We start from the raw sequence: 12,634 nt of genomic DNA, 5'->3' as shown, positions 1-12,634 counted from the left end.
TCCGGGTTTGGAAAACAGACAACGCTCCCAGCACCTTATAATCTTGTACAGATAGCCCCCATGGACTACTAATCGTCTAACTGTAAGCCATTACATCTCACCCTGTGGGATGGCGTAATGAGAATCCGCCGTTGGCATCTTCCATTCGAAGAAGTTCCCTTCCATGATGTTGTCATCGTAAACAATCTATATTCGCCGTCTTCAGTGTAGCTTGTATGACCAATGCAATATCCCTTGGAGGCGGCCTTGTAGAGGAGCCATTGCTGCGTAAGTAGCGCAGATAACTTGAGTGAGGCATAGGGAGGTAGGTCATCGCATTCTTTGGGGATCCCATGGTGAAGGATAAGAGAAATCTCCAATCCAGGAATCGCGATCTTAAGTTCATCCAGCGCTTTCCAGTAAGGGCGGTCTCGGTGGTATTCGCGAGCATGTCTTGGGGCGCTCTCGTCTCCGTGCTCAATGGTGCAAGTATCATCGCAGACAAGGTAGTTGTCTCTCCAGTTGTAAGCGCCGGCCGTGAAGAAGTCCCAAGGAAGAATTAGTTCCAGACGCTTGAGTCCCTTGATGAGCCGGAGTCCCTCGCATGCGGATTCGAAGACCTTGAACAATTTTGCGCCGTTCCACCAACTGTTCTTCCAATCAGTAACGGTCATACCTCTATCCGAGACAGTTGTAAGAAGGCGGTTCCACTGGTTCGCAGAAGGAACTGTCCGTAGGTGACGCCATAATATTTCTGGTGGCCAGTTGTCCTCGAATGGGACATGGATCGTTAAGTGCCTGATCCACTGGGCGTTTTTGGGCTTGATGGTCGTGAGAAAAGCGTCTAGAATGGACCATGCATTGACGTTGGTGAAGCGGAAGTTGTTATTGCCGTAGAATATGGGTGTGGCTTCGGCGTTGATCTGCTTGTTCAGTCGCAGAACCTTGAGGTTTCGCCTTTCACAGGATGCTCCTCTACGCGCCGGTAGATGCGAGAAGGTGCATTCCAGAGCTCGATGGATTCCTGTTCCAGTAGCGACTCGTAAATCATTAGTCGGAGCTCTGTGGGTAGGTCCATGAAGCCTATGGTCTGTGGTTCGCTGAACTCGGCAAACTTCCGCTCGCCGTAGAGAATGCGATAAGCCCTGTACGGGAGAAGGTCTTCCCTCGTATAATAGTCGGAGAACGTTCCATCCGGGCGCTTAGAAGGCTTCTTGGGAGACTTTTTGGATGACTTCGGGTGAGTCATGACAAGTTATGAGAGCTTTAGCGACGAGTCTTTGAGCGCTCTGTAGTATTTGCGGTACTTGTTGATATAAGGGTGTAGCAAAGTGAGGTGTAAGGTCGAAAGCTTTGTGGTGGAGAGGAAGAGAAGATGAGCAGAAGCGAAGGAGGTTTATGTGTAGGACAGCGGTAGACTTCACATTGGCGAGCTCTGTTGGGCAGAAGCCAAATCGGTTCCAAGTTTGTGTTATGTCCAGCAGCAACGACCACATGCCTAAAGTCAAATGTAGACAGCGTCACTCACCCTTCACAAAATAAAGCTGACATTGGATCGGCATGGCGCTTGTTATAGGGTCCCGGGTAATTGACCACCTCTTTTAACTATTTCGCCTACCCTAGCCAAAATTGTTTTCCTACCCTTCTAACTTCGTACACTGACTGACACTCTTCGTGGGTACTATCGTGCCATTATAAATCTCTCTTACCTACGCGAGACGCTCTCTCCCTCCTGTATTCATACCTACGCGTCTTTTTATTCTTTATACCCACCTAGTGACTACCGGAGCGTATGCTATAGTAACTACTACATCTTGTAGCTCCCGAAGTTGTACTCGAGGTGTAGCATACTTAGTTTATATAGGCGGTTAAGGCTTAAGAGATGAGCAAAACAGTCAAAAGAATGAATACGATAAATCGGGTCGCTACACTAATGAGCGGCGGTATCTAGTGACCTTTTACCTATAGACCTCTGAATGGATAGCTAAGTACACAAGTACTGTTTGTCTCTTCGTATGCGCCTTGGCGTTTCAACTAACACGTGGACAAAGTACCCAGGACCCAGGTATCACAGCAGCAGACTTCCAAAGCTGGCCTTAAAGCCATGCCATACCTGAGAGCCCGACAAACGCAGTAGTTTGGTAGAAGCTAGACACAGAAGCGTCCACGTAGACCGCAGTTTGCTCCATGGGGCTTCTGCTGGAAAGACTTACATGACACATCACTGAACCAAGGTCCAGCAGCACAGTTCCCATCAGGCAGTCTGCCAACCTCGTAGACCAGCACATCAACACGCGCAAACAATGAGCACAATCCATTCCCCAAACCCGCATATTCGCAAACTATGAACCCGATAACTCTATCCACCCAGCCCAGCAACCAACCAACCCCAATAGCAAAGAAACCCCCGCACCAAAAGGAAAGAAAAAGATGCCTGCACACTCCACACCACGCGCGGCCTAAAAGAACGCGCACCACCCGATATACATCTGGGCGAGCCTCCGCGGATCCGTCGCCTGCGACACCAAAAAGTCGACGTAGCCCTCGACCGACAACGGCAGGACTTCCTTTTCCAGTAAACCCCCGACCTTCTTCCTGACGGAGTCAAGTACTTCCTCCGGCGTGGACGGGACGCCGCGTCGCTTTTTCTTGCCGATAAAGTCTGCCGTGGGGTCGTATAAGAACGTCTCCAGAATCGTCATCAGCGTGTCGATGTTCTGGCGCAGTTGTGAGAGCGTCAATTCCGCCGCGGTGCGGAAAGCGCCTTCCGTGCCTTGCGGTCCCATTGCATCCACCATATTGTGAGTCAGGCGGAAAGGTACTAGCTCAGGCTTTTCAAAAGTGAGACCCTTGTCGAAAAGGCAGTTGAAGTCGACGTGGAAGACGCCGCCATCGTCTTCAACTAGGAGCACGTTTTCGCCGTGGCGGTCGCCGAGACCGAGGACGTGTCCCACGATCGACATGACGGCGCAGGAGCGCGTGTATTTCAAGCGCGCCGTGAACCATGCTTCGGGCTCTGGGAAGGTCTCGATGAACCATTCGTACAGCACCGGCCGGAAGTGTTTGAGAATCTTGTCAGTGAAAATGTTGACGCTTCCCGGGGCATCCGAACAGGCTTCATTAAGCAGATTGCGTGTCTGGTGGTAGTCGATTTTGACGTCTTTCTCGCGATAAAGCTTCAAGATGATGTCGCGCATCGGCTTTAGGCCCTCAACCCACTCGATGGCGCCGCACTCTTCGTTGAGCGGTGTCACTGCGTACGTCTTGATGTTCAGTCGTCGTTTGCTGGATTCAACGTCCCGAAGCAAGGAGCGGTTGATCATCGAGTTGAATTCCATCAGCCGCTGGTCTTTCCGGAGGTCGTCCTTAGGTTTGCACAGGAGACCGTAGTTACGCCCATCCGACCCTCTTACAGTCAGCTTCCGTGGCCGTTGTAGTGAGCTCAATACAAGAACCACATCCGAGAATGAGTTTATGGTGATGATGTTGCCAGAGAAAGCTTTGTGATTTTTCAACGTCCCGGGATCCTGCAATGTAGGCATGCTCGCGTGTAATGTCGTTTCGACCGGCACGACCAGAGGGCAAGGGGCAAGCTTGTGGCTAAAGCGAAGATCGTTTCCTAGACTGACACGGCTTACCCTTGTCTCCACAGGGAGATCACACGCGTTTAGCAGGGCCTCCGAGATCCGCTGGCCTTGGTTTATCAGGGTATTCAGATTGTATGAAGACTCAATCTTATTCTTTTTCCCGTAATCCTAAGAGTATGTAAGTAACAGAGGTTGAAGAGTAGAATTAAGCACATACCTTCAACATTTTAAGCACTTCCAAGCCTTTGGTCTGACGCTCAACCGCTTTGGCCTTGACGACGGCTAAAAGGGACCAGAGCGATTGCTGTGGATATGCGGCGGCTACTCTTACGATAATAGCCTTAAGTATTTCATAAACCACCGAGTTTGGGTGACAGATACGCGTAAGCATCTGGGGTAAAGCGGTGTAAAGGATGTACGTTGGTATCCTTTCAACGGCGTATTTTTGCATCTGGAAATTTGTGGTTTTGAGTACCCTTTGCTTCAGGAATAGGATATGGCCCCTGTCATAGTCAGCACAGTCGCAAAAAGTTCTACGCGATGAAGGCACTTACTGAGCCAGCAGCCGTTGTTCTTCCCTTTCCGAAACCTTTGGCGGTGGGTTCTCAGTTGCATCTATCCCAAGGTCCAGCCATAGCGTAAGGAGTTTCGGTATCGTCTCATAAATATGTCTGGTTCCAAAGTGCGCAGCTCGCAAGTAGCATTCGATGACGAGCTTTGCAGTCTCTCCAGCACAGGCGGCAGTGCTCCATTTCTCTCTCGGAGTACTCTTTTCATACTCCAGATTCTTGTTGTAGTGTTTCCCTAAAAGATAATGTCCCTTCTCCTGTCTCGGGAATTTTTTGATGGCATCTTGGTACTGATAGATGATCTCGTTCGACGACGTTTGGCCAGCCTCATCAAGCCATTTTGCCTTCAGAAGACAAGCTCTTGCAGTAAGCTTATTGTGAAGCCGCTGTTGTTCTTCGTTAATGTTCATGCTTTCCATTTCAGATGCTGCCGGTGTATCATGTGAGCGGAATAAATTCATGTTTATAGCACCATCGAGATTCTGAATCGCTTTACGGTGATGTCCGGACTTCCAGAGGAGGCGAGAATGTTCTATCTTCGCCTCATCTTCTCCGAGGCGAGTGGCATGAAGTACTGCATCAAAAGCTGTGCTAGTTTTGTTCGACTTGCGTGCTAATCTAGCACTTGTAAGCCATGCTGAAGCGAGATCAAGACCTGTGAAGCTCTTTTGGGATAGTTGCATGGCTGCACGCCTCAAACCAAGAAGGTACTGCTTGTCCGCGGTGTATGCACCAAGGACGTCTAATCGCCTTGACAATGTCTGAAGGACGCCTTCTCGGTTGGTTTGTGCAGCGTCATTTGTACCGGTGATAACTTCGAGTTCATAAAGAATGTGCAGTTTCAACATGTGGTCATGGCATGCTTGGAGTGATGCGGTTGTCGAGGTTGAGAGACCACGTGCAATGCCCTCGCGCATTCCGCTTATAATACGCGAAAAGCTCTCCATATCGTCGTCGTGCAGCTTGAGAAAAGCTTTGCCAAGGCCGATGTTGAAGTCTTGCAAATCTTCCGGTACCCCAGTGAGGAGTCGTTGCAGAGTTTGCCATTTTCCAGTCATCCATGAAGCTTCAGAAGCAAGCGAAAGAATTTTTGGCACAGAAGGACCTGGTGTTTTGCAAAAGCTTTCGACGCGGGCGAGAAGAGAATCTAAAGCACGTTAGTTATACTTGGTTCATTAAGACATGCTGAGATCTACTCACCATACTGTCCAGATTCCCTCAAGCAGTTGACAAGCTCGTACTGAACTTCCACGTCATCCGGCTTGTCTGCTAGCGACAACTCGTACCAGCTTTGAGCCGCATTCCATCTGCCAGCCTTGCGGTGTTCCAAAACTTGCTGTTTCGGATCCAAGATCTGTAGATGTGCCGAGATGCCTTCGATGCTGTCTGGCTCATCAATCTGGGTGTATATGTACTGGAGATGCTGGTATAGGCTTTCCCGGTCAGGGTCGTTCTTAGGAATCTGCACTGTCTCTTTACGTTGCCGTATATACTGCTCCCAGTGAAAAAGTGCTCGGGCATAAGAGCCACACTCTACAGCACGCTTGGATATGATCTCAGCAGGTATCGAATGTAATACACTCTCTACACTGCTGATTTGGGATACGCAGACCAGCACATCTTTCTCTGGCGGCTCTCTGCCTTGTTGTGCTGCTTGAGTCCGTATGTCAGTGAGCTCTCGGCGTTTTCCTTGCAGCCATCTGGACATGTAGTCCAGGACCTGGAAGACGTTCTGCGTTTTGTTAGTGTTTTGCTCCTGTAGGGTCTTGGCGGTCTTACCTCGCTACACCGTTTAACGTTGTCCACTTCTGGGCCAATTCCATGAATTTGACATTCAAGCACGCCGAGCAGCTCTCTGCTCACTTCTTTCACTTCTTTTTCTGTTCCCGCGAGGATGATGTTGACAACAGCAAAAGGAAGCATGGCAACAGAAATTGCCAGGTCGTTCCCCTTAACAACCCTTGCGATTACGGGAAATACCAATTGAACATTTTCACCTTTGCCGCGCAACAAAAGGTCACATACAAAGGTCCGCAGCCAATGCCCATGGCTTTTTTCCGGCGAAAATATGGGATACTTTTGATCCGAAGCAAAGTAGCCATCATTGACTCTCCACTTGTATTTTGACGTAAGAAGCGGCGTGAGTGTGCTTCTGACTGATTCAGGGATTTCTGCCCAGCGTTCATATAGTGTGGTTGTTTGGCTGGAGCGTGGATTGAGCAAATGCGCGTCTTGTCTGAAGCCAGAACACTTTAAGAGGTCTTGAATGGCGCACGCAAGGAAGTTCTGCTTGTGGGCATTGGAGGCAGACTGAAATACCTTCACAAGTACAGTTTCAAGAATGAATACTGTGAAGTCGAGAACTTCCGGGAGCTTGTCCATGTTTGAAAGCATAAGGACATCTCGTTTTGGTCTGACAGCCTCTGCCCTGGACGGATCCAAGCAACCGATAAGGCCAAGAGCCTTAGCAGAAAGAATGTTGATTTCTGGATGTGTTTCTGTAAAGCGAGCGGATGCATCCATGACAGATCGACAAAGCTCAGCTATGAGTGGACTGGGATGCTGGCTAGCGACACTCTCGTGGACGAATGATTGATTCTCCTCAAGGTATATGATCAGGTCTTTTAAAGCTTGGGTAACAACCGGAGCATTTTCGTTCGCGCAACGTTGGCTGAATGCGGCGTATTGACCGACAGGTGACGTCTGTTTGAAGCGCTTGATTTGTGAATCGATCTTGTTCATCATGGGTATCGAGGCCAATGAGGGTAGCATGTTGATGCGGTTTCGGAGCACCGCATTGTGTTTCTTAACGAGGCCGTCTATCAAATCATGCGCCCCGGTCTGGACATCAGGATCGAATGAGTCCCAGTTTTGTGCGATGACGGAGAAAGTCTGGTCTATAAGAGGTTCGATGTCCTCTTCAGTAACGGCCGATAGAAGTGAGGACCAAACTGAGAAGGCTTTGTTGCGTAGTTGTGGGACATCAAACGCCGACTGCAAGCAGGCACGGATCTGATGAAGTTAGCGTACCATACCATACCCGTGGTTTGTGATATAGGACATTCTCACCTGTGGCAAGCCAAAACTGACATGTTCCTTTGCAAGCTCAATCAGCTCTTGAATAGCCCCGAGGCTTATGCGTCTTTCGGACATGGGCTGAGTCTCTTTTGTGTTATCGATAATTCCCGAGAAGACAGCCATCACCCCCAAGATATGGTTATCGAAGAATTGGCCCATCATCTTGTTGTCCTTGGTGGTTGACCGAGACTGTCCCGGCTTTCTTTCAACTAATACAGTGAGAGTCTGGAAATCTTGATGGATCTGTCGAACGTTAGTAATTAAACTTCTCTAGAACTAGTACACTTACTTTTTGCTTCTTAGGGCCAGGCTCCGCTTCTGCGGCAGCCCTAAGAATTTCAGCTGCAGTTGTCGCAGGCACCGTCCGAACCAAACTCTGAAATTCGTGTGCTTCGAACTCTGGAGCCGCCGCTACAAGGTAGACCATTGCGATATCCGCATCCGGAAGTTTCAGCAACAACATAGCCAAAGTCGCTGCAAGGTTGTTTGGATCCATGCAAAGTGTCTCGACAGAACAGTTTGGCCCTCGAGCAAGTGCGATCTTCTTTAACACATCCTTTTTCTTCATCAAGACAAGGTATGGCACAGTCTCAACCTGTGTCCACGAGAGGAACTGACTGACGCTTAATCCCAGGAAATCTGCAAGTTGCTGTGTTTTCTGCGGCCGAGTGAAGAGTTCTTCTAAAACTCGAATACCAATGCTGCGCCAAAATGGCTTAAAAAGATCCCTTGGCGTGCATTTGAGGATTTTGGTCAAAGAACAGAGCTGCATCAAGTCAGCCATCGGTCGCTTTTGATCTAACAGGATGTTTACTTACTTCGTTAAAAGCAACTCCACATATCATGGGCTCGGGGTGACCTAGGTATTCGACTAGTTCAAGCAAAACCATGTTCAGCTCCTCATCAACACATGTGCTGATTTGATGTGAGCTGATAAACCGAAAGACAGATACAATGGTTCGACATACCGAGCTATTTGGCCAAACGCCAAGATGAGAGTTTCTTGCCGGCTTAGCTCACGTTCCCGAGATAAAATCTTGAGGTATCCTAGAACATAGCTCCGATTCTTGCCAGTCGTAGGCACGTCTTTGCGCAAAAACATCGGAAGCGCATATCTGAAAATAGTCAGCTCATGCCAACCGGAGAAACAACTGGAGAACCTTACCCAGCAGCAATTCGTAGTTCCCTGAAGGAGCTTCTCAAAGATTTCAGACACCACATAGCAAGTGGAGACTGTTTATTTTCGAGATCGAGGGTGTCGGAATCCCGAAGGTGGCATACTAGGTTGCGAATCGCCATTGCAGCGAGGACCCGGCATTCCTTTGAGCGTTGTTCCTCAAGAACCTCAACCATCTTCGAAATCGTCTCCACAGCAGCTTTCCAGGTCTCTCCAAACCGTTCTTCGTCCCAATAACTGGAATTCCTATGCTCGTCGGGCTCTCCATCACAGATCGAGCAACACATCGCAGAAAGCTCACCATTGCTCAAGACAGAGGCAGTCAAAGTTCCGACTGCAGCACAGGGAAGGCGGGCAAAGTTTCGCATTGCGTCAGACTTTGCCTCATGTGAAAGGTTGGCGAAGTTGTTCCTGATATCTTTGTCAGCACTAAATCATCGCTCGGACGCATGGGTTAGACTTACGCTACTTCTCTTTGAATTTCTTCTTTTTCAGGTAGAACGTTATTTCGAAAGTACCCTGGGGCCTTAGCTGCAAGTCTGTTGTAATACGGTCCAGTCAATGATGGCCCCATGCTTTGGTCGATACGTTGACGTTTACGCGGCCGCTCATTGTCAGGGAACTCATTTTCGGGGCCATCGATAAGTAGTTCGGAGAAACCTTCAGCCAGTTGAGTGTCCTTAAAGGATTGTCCAACCTTAGCGGATTGAACAGGAGTCGTAACTTGAAAGTCGGTCGCTTCATCACATCCAGTTTTGTCCTCAGCACAGACAAGTATTGCAAGCTGTAAAGAGGTCAGTATCAAGCCTAAACTTATACGAAAGAAGAGCTTACCTGCAGATCTTTACCAAAGAGCTCCAGCTGTGTTTTATCTAGTGCTATACTCTGTAGCGCAGGTATAAGCTCGTCTTCGTAAAGACGGTTAAATAAAGGCATACAGTTGGCACTGGCATGGTCTCCGGTTGCAGCCTGCCGATTCAGCCATGAAACACGAAGTAGAACGTTGCTAAGTTCGTGCTGGGCAGGGAAAGATGGCAGCACTCGACAGAACAAATCGAGCAGGGTGACGATGCTGTCGACGGTCAAGCTGAGAGCGCGCGTAGTGAAGCTTTGGGACTCGGTGTCTATAGCAATCTCTACCAAGTGCTTCAGAACATACAGAAACGGAAGGCTCAAGTCTTGGCACTGGCTCCGTGATGATGTGCTGAAAAGCATGAGTCGCAAGGCATATTGCAATAGACGACTATATCGATCTGCAGCCCAATCGGACATCGAAATTTGCATGACGCTGGCCATGCAGGTAGTGCCTACAACAGCATGTTGGCTGCAGATTGCGCCCAAAAGAGCCAAGGCAATTTCGGTACTTTGATCGGGTTTAGTGATCTCTGCCTGGCAGTTGTCTGGGAGGACAACCAGCTGCTGACTATCGGGTAGTAGCTGCCTGATACTGCTTAAAGGCGGCAACAAGAGACTCTTTAGTGCAGAAGCCGACTGAAATGGATTCTTTGTGAGATAGTCTAGGTCAGTGAGGATAGCTACGATACTAGTTAGCGTCCATTACTGAAAGAACAGTTCCTGAAACCTACAATCTATGCATGCCTGGTATATTTCAATCAGAGCATTAGCGTTCTGCCAAGTTCGTCGTCCGGTAGAAAGCAACCGGATAAACACTGCAAACAACTCGGTGATGTCGGTATAGATGGGATGCAGCAGAGGGCGAGCTAAAAGGGAAAACAGCTTCGGGAGAAGCCAAGCCACAAGAGGAGGCTTAGAGTCGCCCTCGGCCTCTTCTGTATTTTGGTAGAAGAGGAGGCGAGGGTTGCGCTCAACGGTGATTCGGATGACGGAAAGACTATCTCTGGCCTGTGGTAACAGCGCGTCCTGACCAAACAAGTTTTCCTTGAGAAGAGCATTGAAACCAGCCTCGACGACAACAGACAGAAGCTGCAGGTTGAGCATGACATTCGGCTCTTCCACGGACGGGTCCGTCAAAAACTCCTGCAGCAGCTGACCGAAAAGCGCTGCATTCTGGGGTTCTTGCTGGTCATTGGTCTTTGAAGCGTCGATGATTTGGGCGGTAATGGTAGAACGTGGAGGGTCGTTACGCACCGCGGCGCCCGCAGGTCCACGTCGGGTGGAGTCTCCGGCTTTGCGCGCCATTGTCGATGCCTTAAGTGGGACGGTCGGCCATGGTCGGAGGGATGGTCGGTGTGGAGATGCGCAGGATTGGAAAAGACGCTGTCAAGACGCGCAAGGAAAACACGCCATCACGTGGAGATAGCGATCCGGGTCGCTTATGTGAGGGTCCATGATCGACAACCGGCGCCGCCCGCATCTCCACCAGCTTTCTTCCCGTTCTGCCGTCCCGCCAACCGCACCCAACGGCGCTGACCTCACCTCCTAAACCACCCATGTCCTTCCAGTCGCAGAACAACTTCGCCACTAAGTACCGCATAGTGCTTTAGACGCATCTATTTCTGCTCTTTGGCCCTCATTTCACCGCGACTATAGATAGTAAACGGATGCTTCTCCCCAACACCTGCGGCGGCGGCGGCCCCCCTTCGCTACGAGACATGATTGCAAGATCCTGCCATTGAGCAACGAAGAGTGGTTGGACACTGGTATGGCTTAGAGGAAAGTGGACATGGGAGAGGAGCACTATATGGGCATGCGTACACTTATAAACGAAATGCACGTCTGCTCATCAATAGGAGATGGGAGATGGATGTTGAAAAGCAACGCGGGAATAATTTATAAGGCTCAGGGAAGTCCTCGGAGGTGCAGACGGCACTTCATATTGGATAGGATTTCGGCGCGCACCTGGCATCAATCAATTCGTTCAGAAGTATACGATTCCACGGCTACACGATTCCATCAAGCTTGTGGCAGTCAATCACACTCATCAATACCTATCAGATACAAGAATGTGGTCGCCGGAATAGGTCCGACTCGGATGCGGAAATGCATTGCGGCAGGGTCAATTGAGGATCCTTTTTGTTTCTATCATCTGCTTCCTCTGCGGTTCCCTGAGGACTCCACTTCAGGCCCTTTTAAAAGCACCAGAAATAGCAGCCGAAATGTATAGACGGCGTAGAGCTGAGGCGCGCATGACGCATAGCTGGCTCTACAGTCACATAGAGGTCCGTCTCGCGTACACGTAGGATGCTTGCGGGAAGTTTAGCGAGGATCTGCGAGATGGCGGCGAGGTGTGCGTGACGCGTCCCCGTTCAGGGAGCGGTTCGTTCGTATGGTGCGAAGTGCAAAATCGGTGGGCGGCGTGCCAGCGCAACAAAATGAAACGAAACGCTTGAGGTCGGCAGCGGCGGCGGACGGTGGTAATTAGGTCTTTTGACTGACGACATGTTGGCAGGCCGTGCATCCCGGCAGGGACCAGGCGGCAAAAGAGAGTGGAAGCTGCACCGCCTCCTCCTGGCAGCCGTTTGTGACCTTCCCGTTAGCTACCGTAGACTAGACTTTACACTACTATCCTTCTCTTCCAGGGCGCACAGCAGCCAGCCATCCTCAGCCATCCCCAATCACAACGGCCGGCCTAATCGACGACCCAGCTTCCCCTGTCCTGGCCCGTCCCCGCAACGCGCAAATCACCACAGATCAAATCAGGGTCCATCGCTCCGAGCAAAGCAGCAGTCGCCAGTCCACCCACACACACCTGCCGCCGTCACCTTAGTTGACCCCCCGCCCATCTCACACCACCCGCGCCGTCGCCGCCCGCCCCGACGCCCTACGAATAATAACTCTTGCTTCTGCCGCACGACCGCGTCCCGCGAAACGCCCTCCCGCACCTCCAACCGCGCCACACCCACACACAACCCGCGTCCACCATGCCCTCCAAAACCCCCACATTCGCTCCGCTTGAGTTCAAGCCCATCGACTTCTCCCTGACCGCCGGAACCGACATTCCCGCTCCGCCCGAGTCGCCGCCCGCCACCCCAGGTCGCCCGCCCACCGAAGGCCGCGGCCCTCTCTCCTCGCATCCCACGTCGCCCCAGGAAACGCCGCCGCTCAATGTCCCTGGCGGCTTCCCCACCTCCGCTACGCCCTCGCCGGCCCCCATCGTCTCGAATCCCATAGAAGAGACGTTGATGAAAAAGGTCCGCACCGACGGCGCCAACTCGACCGCGACCACCGTCACCGCCAACTCTACCACTACTAACGGTGACACAACAACCACAACCACCACACCTGCAGGGGCTACTGCAGCTGCGGCCCCAACTTCCGCCCCC

General features: G+C 50.8%; 3 protein-coding genes across 3 annotated transcripts; 1 reads left to right on the top strand and 2 right to left on the bottom strand.

Annotated features, from left to right (window-relative positions):
- Positions 1–90: 90 nt before the first annotated feature.
- K452DRAFT_303332 (uncharacterized protein) lies at positions 91–1,228 on the bottom strand (the record flags this gene model as incomplete). Its single annotated transcript, XM_033542709.1, has 3 exons — positions 91–158; positions 221–902; positions 959–1,228. The coding sequence occupies 3 exons, from the start codon at positions 1,226–1,228 to the stop codon at positions 91–93; spliced, it is 1,020 nt and encodes a 339-aa protein (XP_033391436.1).
- A 1,056-nt stretch (positions 1,229–2,284) lies between these two features.
- On the bottom strand, positions 2,285–10,589 carry K452DRAFT_322886 (uncharacterized protein). Its single transcript, XM_033544570.1, has 13 exons — positions 9,977–10,589; positions 9,225–9,925; positions 8,855–9,174; positions 8,379–8,801; positions 8,182–8,328; positions 8,032–8,128; positions 7,503–7,979; positions 7,205–7,456; positions 5,915–7,147; positions 5,336–5,867; positions 4,121–5,282; positions 3,784–4,069; positions 2,285–3,734 (listed from the first exon to the last, which is right to left on the bottom strand). The coding sequence occupies exons 1-13, from the start codon at positions 10,548–10,550 to the stop codon at positions 2,439–2,441; spliced, it is 7,500 nt and encodes a 2,499-aa protein (XP_033391435.1). The 5' UTR covers positions 10,551–10,589; the 3' UTR covers positions 2,285–2,438.
- A 1,023-nt stretch (positions 10,590–11,612) lies between these two features.
- K452DRAFT_165231 (uncharacterized protein) lies at positions 11,613–12,634 on the top strand. Its single transcript, XM_033535712.1, has one exon. The coding sequence runs from the start codon at positions 11,751–11,753 to the stop codon at positions 12,291–12,293; it is 543 nt and encodes a 180-aa protein (XP_033391434.1). The 5' UTR covers positions 11,613–11,750; the 3' UTR covers positions 12,294–12,634.

Source organism: Aplosporella prunicola, assembly GCF_010093885.1.
Source record: "Aplosporella prunicola CBS 121167 unplaced genomic scaffold K452scaffold_83, whole genome shotgun sequence".
NCBI classification, from domain to species: Eukaryota; Fungi; Ascomycota; class Dothideomycetes; order Botryosphaeriales; family Aplosporellaceae; genus Aplosporella; species Aplosporella prunicola.
Note: the sequence above shows the minus strand (reverse complement) of the source record. Positions and strands in the feature narration are given on the sequence as shown.

Coding starts and splice junctions, on each gene's coding strand:
- K452DRAFT_165231 (XM_033535712.1), top strand. CDS start 11,751: ATGTTGGCAGGCCGTGCATCCCGGCAGGGACCAGGCGGCAAAAGAGAG.
- K452DRAFT_322886 (XM_033544570.1), bottom strand. CDS start 10,550: ATGGCGCGCAAAGCCGGAGACTCCACCCGACGTGGACCTGCGGGCGCC. Junction 9,175..9,224: donor TCTTTGGTAAAGATCTGCAG/GTAAGCTCTTCT, acceptor ACCTCTTTACAG/CTTGCAATACTTGTCTGTGC. Junction 7,148..7,204: donor TCAGTTTTGGCTTGCCACAG/GTGAGAATGTCC, acceptor TAACTTCATCAG/ATCCGTGCCTGCTTGCAGTC.